We start from the raw sequence: 14,366 nt of genomic DNA on the forward strand, positions 1-14,366 counted from the left end.
ATGGCGTCTGCTGATCTGAGACGGGAGCTGGACTGTTCCATCTGCCTGAACATTTATACAGATCCTGTCACCCTGAGATGTGGACACAACTTCTGCCGGGCCTGTATTGATCGTGTGCTGGATACACAGGAAGGGACTATAGTTTTTACCTGTCCAGAATGCAGAGCAGAGTATCTGGATCGTCCTGCACTAGAGATAAACAGAAAGCTCTGCAATATAGCAGAACGTGTACGCTCTATTCCACAGGAAGGAACTGGGATGTTCTGCTCTTATTGTGTCCACTCTCAAGTACCTGCTCTTAAAACTTGTCTGAAGTGTGAAGCTTCTCTCTGTGATATACATTGGAGGACACACAACAAGTCAGCAGAACATGTCTTGGTTGATCCCACCACTTCCTTGGAGAAAAGAACATGTTCCCTCCATAAAGAGATCTTGAAGTATTTCTGCACTGAGGACAATGTCTGTATCTGTGTGTCCTGCAGTTTGGCCGGAGAGCATCGGGGGCACGTGGTGGAGATGCTGGGTGAGGCCTCTGAGAAGAAGAAGGAGAAACTGAGAAATGTTCTGCAGAAACTGACCAGAAATAGAGACGAGATTGAGAAAAGTATCCAGAGTCTGCAGAAACAGACCAGAAAAAGAAAAGGGACTGATCTGAGTATCCAGAGTCTGCAGAAACGCAGGAGAAAAAATCCGAAAAAAGCAGCTGGTTTACCAGAGACAGTCACTTCTCTCGTTGGAGACCTCAGGAGACAGCTGGAGGTCCTAGAGAAGAGAGTGCTGAATGAGATCTCTAGGCAGGAAGAGAGTGTTTCACTCTCAGTCTCCGATCTGATTCAGCAGCTGGAAATGAAGAAGGATGAGATTGCCGGGAAGATGTGTCAGATTGAGGAGCTGGGTAACATGTCTGATCCAATGACTGTCTTACAGGAACCAGACACAGGTGACTTGTCTGATACAGAGGAGCCATGTTCCATGACTGATCCAATGACTACTGGCCAAAAACAGGTGGAGGAAGACAGGGGCACTAAGAAGGAGGAGGGAGATACTGAGAAGTTGAATAGAGAGGTGGGTGAAAGACTTAAGGAGGATGCCGATAAAGTAGGAGATTTGTATGTGGGTTTTATATCAATGAAATTAGAAATATTATCTGATATAATAACAGGAATAAATGTATGCTTCGATGTGCAGGCACCAGCAGACATATCAGTGGATGCAAACACAGCGGGTAATGATATACTTATCTCAGAAGACACGAAAACTGTATTCACGTCTTCAGAGAGATTCCAAGATTATCCTCAGGTGTTAAGCACCAGGGGATTCTCCTCAGGGCGACATTACTGGGATGTGGACGTCGGTAACGCAGACACCTGGCGTGTGGGGATGTGTTATCCTAGTGTGGACAGGAGAGGGGAGCAGTCACAAATTGGATGTAATAACAAGTCTTGGAGCTTGAATAGGACTTGTGATAATAGGGATTCAGTGATACATGACAGTAAGACGATCACATTACCTGATAGTCTTCAATATGATAGAGTGAGGATTTATCTGGATTATGAGGCAGGACAACTGTCCTTTTATTCTATGTCCTTTAATTCTGTGTGTGACCTGACCAGACACTTACACACCTACACTGCCACCTTCACTGAGCCCCTGCATGCTGTATGGGAAGAGGGTTCTGTACATGTATGTGTGGATAGCCTGGGCCAGTCAGGGAGAGGAATCTGATTGGTGGGACATTAGTACACAGAATGATACAGAAGTTCAGTATATATGTATATACAGACAGTGAGTTAGGTGCAGGGAATTGGTGTATAATTGTGTGGGCACTGCAAGTTGTGTATTCAGTGTTCCAGCATCTGTGTGTCATGTCTAACGTTATCTGTTGTTCTATTTCTGACAGGGCAAATATGTATCAGTCATAGTCATGTGTATCAAACAGCGTAATATTTCTATGTAGCTGGAAAGTTATGAGTATTCTTCAGTTAATAAATGAGTGTACTTCAGTTATTTATTAGTGATGTAACTAATAAAGGTTCCGGAATGTTTCTGGTGTCTTGCATTATTGTCTCAGTAGCTGTTGTGGTGCGACAGTCCTGGTTTTTCTGTATGAAGACATAAAACATCTCTATGGTAAAGCGGTCACCTAGAGAAGGATCGGCATGTGTTGTGGGCACAGGACCGAGGAACCAATGACATGCTGGTAATGGGTGTGACTCAAAGGGTCTACAGTATCTAGGTCAAAAGTCAAATTACTGTCGACATATTGACTTTCGACCTTTAAACCGTGTCCCCTGGTAACAGACTGAAATGAAGTGAGACTGGACTGGATTATATAGGCTGCATTGGAATAGGACTTTACCATCCTTCCTGCCATGTGCCTGCATCACGGGGTGGGTGGGGTATCATTGTCTATGTGCAGGCCGTTAACGATATTGAGCATACACCCATGGGTCTTCAACCTATGGCCCTCCAGATGTTGTGAAACTACATGTTCCAACATGCATTGCCACATTTTTTCCTACAACAGCATGCCAAAACGGTCAGGGCATGCTGGGAAATGTAGTTTCACAACATCTGGAGGGCCACAGGTTGAAGACCTGTGCATAGACTATATTATAAACTATATAGTTCAGAAGGACCAACATGAGTGACTATGATTTATTTAGTGTTTACAGGGCTTATGGGCCTGATTCATGTTTGTTAGCAACCAGGCAAACCCATGCGTCACTGCAGGTGAGGAAGGTGTGTTGTGCAGAGACAAAAAGCTGTCTAACATTTGTGGGCTGCATGCAAAACCAGACAGTATTTACCCTGCACAGAACACATATAAATGTACTTGCTCCCCCTGCAGGGCAGCATGGTTTCTTCCAGACAGTTACATTATGTTTTTGCTTTACTTATACCCCTTTCACATCGCACCTCGGACCTGGTTAATTACTGGGTTTATGACATGGCAAAGCTTATAACCCGGGTCAATCAACCTGGCAATTCGACCCGGGGTTAAAAGAAAGGTTAATGTTGGGTCACTCATTTTATAATGGGGGAGCGTGTGAAAGCATCAGACACGGGTTCTGACCCCCACGACACCCCCTCCCGAGATTCGCGCCCCCCCCCCCCCTGTGATTCACGGCACTCCCCCACGCCCTCCCCCCTCTCACGATTTGAGACCCCTCCGCGACCCCCCCTTCCCACAATTCACGCCCCCCGCACCCCCTCCCTTGATTCACGGCATCCCCGCGCCCCCCCTCCCGCGATTCACGGCAACCCCCCCTCCCTCGATTCATAGACCTCCCACAATTTGCGGACCCCCCTTCCCGCGATTCACGCGCCCCCCCAACCTCTTGTGATTTGCGGACCTCCCCCCCCTATGATTCCCGGACCCCTGCGCCCCCCCCATCCCACAATTTGTGGACCCAGCCGGCCCCCTTCCCGCAATCCTCCCCCCAGCGGACCCCCGTGACCCCGCTCCCGCATTTCACGGACCCCCGTGCGAATGGGGGATCCTGTACCGCCACAAGAAGGTGCTGCCCCTAGGTGGGAAATCCGGCCCTGGCTGCCGCGCTGCAGGTTCCCCCACTGGCAGAAGCCAGAAGTATCCCCATGGTCCTCTGCACCAGCGCCACAACTTTTATCAATGTCTTGCCCACATACCACTATTATACAGCCTCCTGCTCTCATGCACCCAGTGCAGAGACAGTATTATACATAATGTAAAAATATCAGACAAATTACCCACAAACTTACACTTTTAAATAAAACCCCATTCCCTGGGGCAGTATATCGTGTCTTAAACCCCCTCCCCCCAAAAAAAATAAAAAACAGCAATGTTACTTTTTTTTCTTTTTATAGAAAATATAAGGGCCATAAAACAACAGTACATTCAGCTGGGATCAATAGTTGTTCCTCTCTTGCCACCCCACCCTCCCCCCTAACCCCCACCATACTAGGCATATTACAAAAAAAGCGCCTTTAAAAAAATCCTCAATCACTTTTGTGTAGAGTCGACTGATATGCCCTTTGCCTTCAGCCACCACCGCCGCCACTTTGACTTCCAGTTCCCGTGTCCGCCGCTCTGACATCCTGCTGCAGAGCTTTCCGCCCGGCCTGATGAAAGCTCCTTGTTCCTGCTGATGTACTGCACTGGTGCTCGGTGACGTCACCCGTGCATCCGTGGCACCAGCGCAATGCACTACTGGGAACGCAGAAGCCAGAAGAGGCTTCAGAAGAAATTTGAAACTTCTGGGGGCTTTACACATTAGAAGATGATCGCGATCGACCTTTTGGCCACCTCTGACCTAGGAGAAGTCCCATAGTGTATGGGGGCCTTAAGGATTCAGGTCTAGGTTGTGGTATTTCCCAAAAAACAGCTCAGAGAAACCACTCCAAGGCATCGCACTAGTAGAGCTAGTGAAGTGGTAAAGTGTGTTGGATAGATCAGAGCAGCTACTGCAGGTGTCAGGAGTGTTGGATAGATCAGAGCAGCGACTGCAGGTGTCAGGAGTGTTGGATAGATCAGAGCAGCGACTGCAGGTGTCAGGAGTGTTGGATGGATCAGAGCAGCTACTGCAGGTGCCAGGAGTGTTGGATGGATCAGAGCAGCTACTGCAGGTGCCAGGAGTGTTGGATGGATCAGAGCAGCTACTGCCGGTGTCAGGAGTGTTATAGATCAGAGCAGCTACTGCAGGTGTCAGGAGTGTTGGATGGATCAGAGCAGCTACTGCAGGTGTCAGGAGTGTTGGGTGGATAAAAGCAGCTACTGTGTTGTGTTTCCCCGAAAATAAGCCCTACCCTTGATTTTAGACACTGCTCCAAATAAGCCCTACACCGAAAATAAGCCCTATCAAAATTTCCCTTAGCCGAGTGCGTGCACTAACTTTTATGACCCCATCTCCACCCCGCTAACCCCCTTCACCGCCGCCTTGCTTGTACAGTACTGTACCGTAGAAGCTACTGGTCCCAGGGATGCATTGTGCCCTGCGCATCATGTCACCGCACACATCATGCGGCTTCTGTACACGGCGGGAGCAGCGGCGCAGGCGAAAAACAAGAAGAACTGGAACTGGAAAGTGCTGTACCCGTAGGTGAGGAGCAGGACTGGGGGCATGGTTGTGGAAAAGGAGGACTGGGGGCTGTGAAAGCAGGACTGGGGGCATGATGGGGATAAAACAAGGAGGGTCAATGTTAACTAAAATAAGCCCTACCCCGAAAATAAGCCCTATAGTGTTTTTTGTTGAAAAAAAAAATAAGACAGTGTCTTATTAACAGGGAAACACGGTACTGCAGGTGGCAGGAGTGTTGGATGGAGCAGAGCAGCTACTGCAGGTGTCAGGAGTGTTGGATAGATCAGAGCAGCTACTGCAGGTGTCAGGAGTGTTGGATAGATGAGAGCAGCTACTGCAGGTGTCAGGAGTGTTGGATGGATCAGAGCAGCTACTGCAGGTGTCAGGAGTGTTGGATGGATCAGAGCAGCTACTGCAGGTGTCAGGAGTGTTGGATGGATCAGAGCAGCTACTGCAGGTGTCAGGAGTGTTGGATAGATCAGAGCAGCTACTGCAGGTGTCAGGAGTGTTGGATAGATGAGAGCAGCTACTGCAGGTGTCAGGAGTGTTGGATGGATCAGAGCAGCTACTGCAGGTGTCAGGAGTGTTGGATGGATCAGAGCAGCTACTGCAGGTGTCAGGAGTGTTGGATAGATGAGAGCAGCTACTGCAGGTGTCAGGAGTGTTGGATAGATGAGAGCAGCTACTGCAGGTGTCAGGAGTGTTGGATAGATCAGAGCAGCTACTGCAGGTGTCAGGAGTGTTTGATAGATCAGAGCAGCTACTGCAGGTGTCAGGAGTGTTGGATGGATGAGAGCAGCTACTGCAGGTGTCAGGAGCGTTGGGTGGATCAGAGCAGCTACTGCCGGTGTCAGGAGTGTTGGATAAATAAGAGCAGCTACTGCAGGTGTCAGGAGTGTTGGGTGGATAAGAGCAGCTACTGCAGGTGTCAGGAGTGTTGGATGGATCAGAGCAGCTACTGCAGGTGTCAGGAGTGTTGGATGGATCAGAGCAGCTACTGCAGGTGTCAGGAGTGTTGGATAGATGAGAGCAGCTACTGCAGGTGTCAGGAGTGTTGGATAGATGAGAGCAGCTACTGCAGGTGTCAGGAGTGTTGGATAGATCAGAGCAGCTACTGCAGGTGTCAGGAGTGTTTGATAGATCAGAGCAGCTACTGCAGGTGTCAGGAGTGTTGGAGAGATCAGAGCAGCTACTGCAGGTGTCAGAAACGTTGGGTGGACCAGATTTTTAATGGACTGCAGGGACCCCCGCTGCCTCCGCCGCCAGATTTAAATAGACAGCGCCGTAGGACAGGTACCCGGGCGGCACAAAATGCCACCCTCCAGTGGCCGGCGCCCTAGGCAAATGCCTAGATTTGCCTAGTGGTGGCGCCGGCCCTGAGTGTTATAGATCAGAGCAGCTACTGCAGGTGTCAGGTGTGTTGGACAGATCAGAGCAGCTACTGCAGGTGTCAGGTGTGTTGGATAGATCAGAGCAGCTACTGCAGGTGTCAGGAGTGTTGGATAGATCAGAGCAGCTACTGCAGGTGTCAGGAGTGTTGGATAGATCAGCGCAGCTACTGCAGGTGTCAGGTGTGTTGGATAGATCAGAGCAGCTACTGCAGGTGTCAGGTGTGTTGGATAGATCAGCGCAGCTACTGCAGGTGTCAGGAGTGTTGGATAGATCAGATCAGCTACTGCAGGTGTCAGGTGTGTTGGATAGATCAGCGCAGCTACTGCAGGTGTCAGGTGTGTTGGATAGATCAGAGCAGCTACTGCAGGTGTCAGGAGTGTTATAGATCAGAGCAACTACTGCAGGTGTCAGGAGTGTTATAGATCAGAGCAGCTACTGCAGGTGTCAGGAGTGTTGGATAGATCAGATCAGCTACTGCAGGTGTCAGGAGTGTTGGATAGATCAGCGCAGCTACTGCAGGTGTCAGGAGCGTTGGGACAAACAATAGGAATGTTACACAGCTCTAATTAAGTGTTATATAGTGATGCCCTGAAGCAGCCCAGCATACACATCTCAGGATAGCTGAGCGAAGGCTACTTCTGTATAGCAGATAATGAGGAAAGCGCACAGTAAAGCTGGGGGTTATTCAGACCTGATTGCCCAGCTGCAATTTCACTGGGCAATCGATTATCGAGGGACTGTGCATGGATGCAGATTATAGTGCGCCTGCACGAGCCCATCATGTCATGATTTCCTCAGGATAGTACATGTAAAAGTAGTGATGTCATAGTGATGGTAGCGGTAACATAAGTGTCACGGGACTAGTATTGTTAATATTGGGACAGGGACAATAAATGGGTGCCGGGTGACACTCCTACAGTCAGCATTCCAATCTTCATTTGTCTGACATCGGAATCCCGACTGTTAAATGCCTGACAGCTGTGATCCCAACGGGGGTCCACGACCCACATAGGGGGAGAATAGAACCTGTGGTGAGCGCAGCGTGGCAAGCCCACAAGGGGCTTCGTAGCGCTCGCCCTCCTGTTGGCCTACCAGCAGTTGATCCGATGTCGGGTTGATTACCGTCGTAATCCCGACTGTCAACAAGTCTTACCACACCCAAATAAATCTTTCCCTCAGCAGCAGCTCACTATACAAACACATGTCCCCCTCAGCAGCTGCCCTGGGAGCCTTGAGCATGCACAGAACAATGTAAACAGTATCCAGTGGCGTAGCCACCGTGCGGAAAATTAAGTGATGTGGGCGCCGGGGTATGCGGGAGCTATGCCCCATTTGTAGCCAGCAGCCGGGATCGGCGCTCCTAGCCTCCTCCTAGCTCCTTATGACAAAATGTCCCTCAAAAAATGGCCGCCCCAGTATTTAGATGCTAGAGGGGGCAGCAGTGGCCTCCTCTAGCATCCTTCAAAACGGTCTGCTGTAAGGGGGCGGCCATTTTGTCATAAAAACTCGGAGCCCGAAGGAGGCTAGGAGTGCAAAGTAGATCTGCGGCCCCTACACCCGGCCAGGAACGTGGACAGGTAAGAGAGGGGGGGAGGGGGAGACGAACAGGGACGGACGGATGAGGGGGGGGGGGGGGGGGCGCAAATTTGGCACTACGCCACTGACAGTATCCCTTCCATATCCCCCAACCCGCTACAGGTAATAACAGTGATGTCACGTGAAAGGTACAGGTAACAATGCTCCAACCCTATACATGTGCTTCATTTGTTGTTCCCAGGCACAATGAAACAACAAATTGTGTATACTTTAAAATGCGTTAGCCCGATTGTACACTTCTGCGGTCGCAGACGCCATCTTCTGGTTGGCCATGCTGCAGGCTCATCCAGAAGATATTATGTACGATACCATGTTGCTGACTACAGCATGACATCGTCATCGACATTGTCCCCTGCATCGTGCAAGTGTGTATTCACTACACAAAGTTCAGAGCACAATTGGATCAGCCGGCTACACATTGGGCCCAATTCAGAAGGGCTGCAAACTTGCAGCCTGTCTGATAATCAAACGACCACACATGCGCACTTTATGATCGAGTCATCTGCTCAAAGACAGCAAGCGATGGCTAGTGCTCGCTCGCTGATCGCAGGACGATTGACACCCTGTGGGTGTTTGGGGAGCGTACACCCTGCGGCCATTTTTCAAACGCCCAGAAAACACCTGCGTTCCGCGGTCATCTCGAGGGAGGGCCGCTGATGTCATCAACAGTCTCCTCCCCACGGTCTTCGCAGTGCCGAAATAATTTGATGGTGAATGATGTCCCCCCCACTGTGTGCAAGGCTGCATATGCGTTCGCACCTGTGCACAGTGGCGGGGAAGTGCAGGGGGCGTGTGTTTGCCAGGGCGGCGGCGACCTGCTCGCTGAGCTCCAAACACTCACAGTGCACTGAGCGGGTCTGAATGAGCCCAATTGTTCTGATTTAAAGGATGTCCATGCTTGAGCACAGGTGACATAATTAGTACCTCAGTCAATTTTATTGAACCATCTGGACTCATGGATGGATATCCTTAAAACCTGGACTGTAATAGAGGAGTTTAGGAAACTGCTGTAACTGCATTCACTGCCATGGCTGAACAAAGCGGGAGCTAGGACCCAGGGAGAGTCAGCTCTTCCCAGTGATCAGGAACACATGAGGTGATTGGATAAATCAGATACAACCACTGCACACTGACTGGTGCTGCCAGATAGAGCACTGCAGAGTACTGAGCAGCTGTCCAGGTAAGAGCATACTGGTGTAATGTCAGACTAATGGTGGAAGCAGGAATAAAGAAGCATTGGCTCATGGAGGTCAGGAAGACTGGTACTGGCTTACAGAAATAAGTGGGGTGACTTGGGGAACAGGGGTCACATGAGAGTGGTGATTAGGGGGAGGAGTTCCCTGTAATCTGATGGTGCCATATAAATAATATGTAACAAAAGTACAGATAGGTGTCTTTATTTATGGAGGTCACTTGCACCAAGGGTTAAATACAATTAAGACCGGAATTATCAGCGGGGTGGGGGTTTCAGCATATTTTGCACCGCGGCCACCATACACGCACGTGCTGCTGACAGGTTTATGTGGTGCCCCAGAACTGTCCAAACCCCACATCCCCCTTCTACGGACGTGAGGGGGTTAATGCCAACAGCGCCCCTGGAGCAGCATGCACGGGGTTAATTTCTCCCCGGGGTTTTGCGCCTTTGAAGTGACTGACAGGCCTAGGAGAGGCCTGATTGGAGGGACGAGTGTGGGGGAAGGACCGAGAGAGCAACAGAGGGAAGGAGTAAGCGGAGAGAGGAGAGCGCCGGAGAACTCTGATAGAGCCGGCAGCCGTTGTGTGACGTGAGGAGAGGAGTCCCGACGCCCGGAGGGAAGGAGAAGCCCCGGCACCTGCCGAGTGAAGTCCCGGCGCCAGTGAAGCGCCAGCGCTACAGGGAGACCAGCAAGGCGGACGGCGACGCACTGAGTGGGGCAACGCTGCGGCTGTGGCGCCCCCACTAGTGAGCCCTGCCAAGAGAGAAGTCGCCCGTCGGAGAGAGCTAAGAGGGGACCTGACGCCTGGAGCTGGAGGTCGTGACGGGCGGGAGCCTGCGCCAGTGACCAGCCTCCAGGTACCGACTGTCACTCCCCATACTGACAGGTAGCCATTACCCAGCCCCTGGTGCCTGCGCGACTAGCTCCCCACAGCAAGACCTACCCGGAGTACCCCCACTGTCCAAAGCCACTACCCAGCATTCCCTCAGACCCTAAACCCGGTCTCACCTAAGCGCTGGACAAAAGGGACATCCCGTTCATTAGGAGGAACTAGCAGGTTGCACAGCACAGCCCTTTTGGAATTTCATCCTGCCTCACAGTCCGTACCCTGTACAAAGTACAGGTGGTACAGAGACTTCCACATGTGTGAGGGGACAGTGCCACCCTGTGGCCGGATTCAGTAATTCTGCAGTCCTGCTCAAAAGGAATCATAGAGACCCCACGTATTACCGAGTAAACCCCGGGATTGACATTCCTATTCGCCCTGTACACCGGTCGGCCGAAACTGAATGATATATAAATGGTGACATCACCTCAGGTTGTTGATAGAAGGGGGGTACCCTGGTGCACCAGTTAATCAAAGTTATTCTTTACTGTGTTGGTTATATGTGATGGTATGTACTTAATGTGGAGAATTCATGCATGACATGGGGCGTGAATCCGGAAGAGAACTTCAGTGTTGGTAGTACCGGTGGCACCCAGCGGTTCAGTGATAATATTTAAGCGGGGGCGTTTGACCCCATTACAGGCCACCCGGTACTAGGAACACAGGAAGCTATTGCGGCCAATCTAGGTCAGCGGAAACCTGTATAATCTGATCTATTGATGTTTCGCCACTGTTAGCCAGTGACTCACCGTGTTAACCGTAGAAGGCAGTATTGTATTTATGGTATCGAATCCTCTTATATCTATGTGCCGACATTAGGTCGCGTGATTATTTGTTGTGTCATTATTGTGCCTTATTCTTTCACTTATTGCCCAGCCGAGGGGGGCAGTGGTCTGGATCCGAAACTAACCTGCAATAAATCTGAGTTATTCTACCCACATATGTCTCTTTCATTGAAGCGTCTATCTCCTGCCCACCGGAGACTGGAGGCCCGCCGAACCTGAATTGCCTCCGAAGATACAAGGTAAGGGGAGATCTCTCCCCTGTCGTGTCCCGGCCACCACATCTCTTTTGGCATCACACCGAACAGGATCCGGGTGCATCAGGAGAGCGACAACTCGGTGAAAGATGGAGCAGCAACAAGGCGGAGGGGCGGCACAGCCGCCAAACCCACAGAATCAAGAACAGGACGCAGAGGATGCAACACCGGCCGCGGCCATCACCCTGCCGTACTATTTCGGAGCCCCGTGGCTTCCGACCTATAGCGGAGACGAGGATCAGCTACAGAAAACCCCATTTGCGGACTTCAGGAACAACATAGAATCCACGTTCCGGATGTATAAGCCTAGCGAACAGCAGAAGGTGGAAATGCTGATGGGGCAGTTGACTGGGTCGGCGCGCAGAGAAGTGGCCTCATGGCCAATGGAAGATAGAAAAAGTGCGACAGACATGCTAAAGAAAATCTTCACAACATTTGAAACAAAGACCGTCCCTGAGCTGAAGATGAAATTATATGCTCGCAAACAACAGCCAAATGAGTCCCTACGGGACTATGCCCTGAGCCTACAGGAGACGTTAAAGGCTATCCAGGCAGTGGACCCGGAAGAGGTGCGAAACGCCGACGAGGCCCTAACAGTTCAATTTGTAGAAGGGGTGGCCCAAGAAAATGTCAAGGTCCAGTTACGGCTGCTGAGGTCGCAGATACCTGGCAAGACCTTCCGGGACTTCAAGACGGCTGCCCTCGCTATCATTGGTAACCCCAAAAATAGGGAAGAGGAGTATCCAGAACTGATCGGCTTCAAAGAAGGAGCAAACTCAACCGGAGCCACAGCCAGCGCCACGGAGAAGGCGAAATGGCCCTACGACTTGGCGGTACAGGGTGGCCAACAGCCTGACGGGGACGCGATGCAGGCGCTCCAGAGACAAATGGAGGAACTGGCCGTTGGGATGGCGGAGATGCAGAGAGAAATGCGTCGGATGGCAAGCGCACCGCCACCGAGCTATGCAGAACCGAGATGGAGAACTGAAAGACAAAGTCCGGCCCGAAGAAGGTGGGAACCGCCCCGAGAGTATGGACGGCAGCCTCCCGACCGGTTGGATGGGCAGAGACGTCCGACGTACTACCGAAGCCAGGAGGTCGGAAGCACGGAGAGAGGTTGCGACCAGGATGAAGCTTTAAACCCCAACGCCCCGAGGTCAAGGGCCGAGCCTCGGGGAGGCCAGGAAGCGTAGGTCCAGCTCCCGAAGATGGGCAGGCTTGTTACGGCAGACAATGCTATATAGGTGCAAGCAAGTTATCTGCCACCCCGGATCGTCACCCTCCAACCCGCATGAAGAACCAGGGAAGAGTGGTTTGGTTTCACGTACAACGGGGATACGGTTTCATTAATTGTGCTGACGCAGCAAAGGATATCTTCGTCCACTTCACAGCTATCGAGAAGAAGAATGCAACAGATTCCTATCGAAGTCTTGGGGCCGGAGAGCCGGTGGAATTCAACATCATCAGGGGAAGAAAGGGCCTCCGGGCAGCCGACGTCACTGGCCCTGGTGGCGTTCCAGTCAGAGGTACCCAACATGCCACAAGAAGAGAGCGCCGTTGGAATTACCCGAGTCACAGAAGTCATCCACGGTACTACTCCCCAAAAGATCCACCCCGATGGAGTGGTGTGTACCCCGAAGAAACAGAAGATGGGGTAGAAGGAAGTAATGGGAAAGCGTACGGATGGGGCCAACAGAGCTCTCTGGTTCGAGTACAGAGTGAACCAATGAGGAAGAAGCGGCCACATACCGAAGCGAACCCCAAGCGGGGACTGAACTCGCACGCAGCCGAACCCATGTTGATAGTGGCTGGTGGCCAGACCTCGAAGTTCGACGGTGCCCCTCCAGCATCGGCCCACAGAAGTCAGCGCAGGCTCCGCCTAAGACCGGACCAAAAGCTAAAGGAAGCACCAAAGGATGATGGGGATGAAGAGCCGAAGGGTGAAGCGGTCCTCTCGCCTCCACTGCCCACTGACCCTCTCGAGCTATTGATGATGGTGGGCTGGTCCATTATGCCGCGGCAAGCCCAGCCTAGGCCGCCAGTTGAATTAATCGCGCCTCGCGCGGCCGAGGAGGTGGCCCCCGAGCTAAGGCGCTCCGAAAGGAGTACTCGGGGTACACTTCCCCGGCGGTATCAGGATTAGATACCTCTCCATAACCTGTTGTATGTTTTGTCAACTATAAAATACCGTCAGTGTTACCGTTGTAAACGTCATGTGAGCGTAAAAAGACATTAACTGTTGTGTTATGATGCGCGGGGACACGCATCCGTTAAACCGGGGGTGAATGTGGTGCCCCAGAACTGTCCAAACCCCACATCCCCCTTCTACGGACGTGAGGGGGTTAATGCCAACAGCGCCCCTGGAGCAGCATGCACGGGGTTAATTTCTCCCCGGGGTTTCGCGCCTTTGAAGTGACTGACAGGCCTAGGAGAGGCCTGATTGGAGGGACGAGTGTGGGGGAAGGACCGAGAGAGCAACAGAGGGAAGGAGTAAGCGGAGAGAGGAGAGCGCCGGAGAACTCTGATAGAGTCGGCAGCCGTTGTGTGACGTGAGGAGAGGAGTCCCAACGCCCGGAGGGAAGGAGAAGCCCCGGCACCTGCCGAGTGAAGTCCCGGCGCCAGTGAAGCGCCAGCGCTACAGGGAGACCAGCAAGGCGGACGGCGACGCACTGAGTGGGGCAACGCTGCGGCTGTGGCGCCCCCACTAGTGAGCCCCGCCAAGAGAGAAGTCGCCCGTCGGAGAGAGCTAAGAGGGGACCTGACGCCTGGAGCTGGAGGTCGTGACGGGCGGGAGCCTGCGCCAGTGACCAGCCTCCAGGTACCGACTGTCACTCCCCATACTGACAGGTAGCCATTACCCAGCCCCTGGTGCCCGCGCGACTAGCTCCCCACAGCAAGACCTACCCGGAGTACCCCCACTGTCCAAAGCCACTACCCAGCATTCCCTCAGACCCTAAACCCGGTCTCACCTAAGCGCTGGACAAAAGGGACATCCCGTTCATTAGGAGGAACTAGCAGGTTGCACAGCACAGCCCTTTTGGAATTTCATCCTGCCTCACAGTCCGTACCCTGTACAAAGTACAGGTGGTACAGAGACTTCCACATGTGTGATGGGACAGTGCCACCCTGTGGCCGGATTCAGTAATTCTGCAGTCCTGCTCAAAAGGAATCATAGAGACCCCACGTATTACCGAGTA

The 14,366-nt window shown here is 52.0% G+C and overlaps 1 protein-coding gene across 1 annotated transcript; it reads left to right on the forward strand.

Annotated features, from left to right (window-relative positions):
- On the forward strand, positions 1-2,118 carry LOC146027307 (E3 ubiquitin-protein ligase TRIM62-like). The gene is made up of 4 exons (XM_083158238.1): positions 1-459; positions 571-1,098; positions 1,189-1,354; positions 2,075-2,118. The coding sequence occupies exons 1-4, from the start codon at positions 1-3 to the stop codon at positions 2,116-2,118; spliced, it is 1,197 nt and encodes a 398-aa protein (XP_083014364.1).
- Positions 2,119-14,366: the final 12,248 nt, after the last annotated feature.

The sequence above is a fragment of the Crinia signifera genome, chromosome 8 (assembly GCF_055691185.1).
Source record: "Crinia signifera chromosome 8, ASM5569118v1, whole genome shotgun sequence".
NCBI classification, from domain to species: Eukaryota; Metazoa; Chordata; class Amphibia; order Anura; family Myobatrachidae; genus Crinia; species Crinia signifera.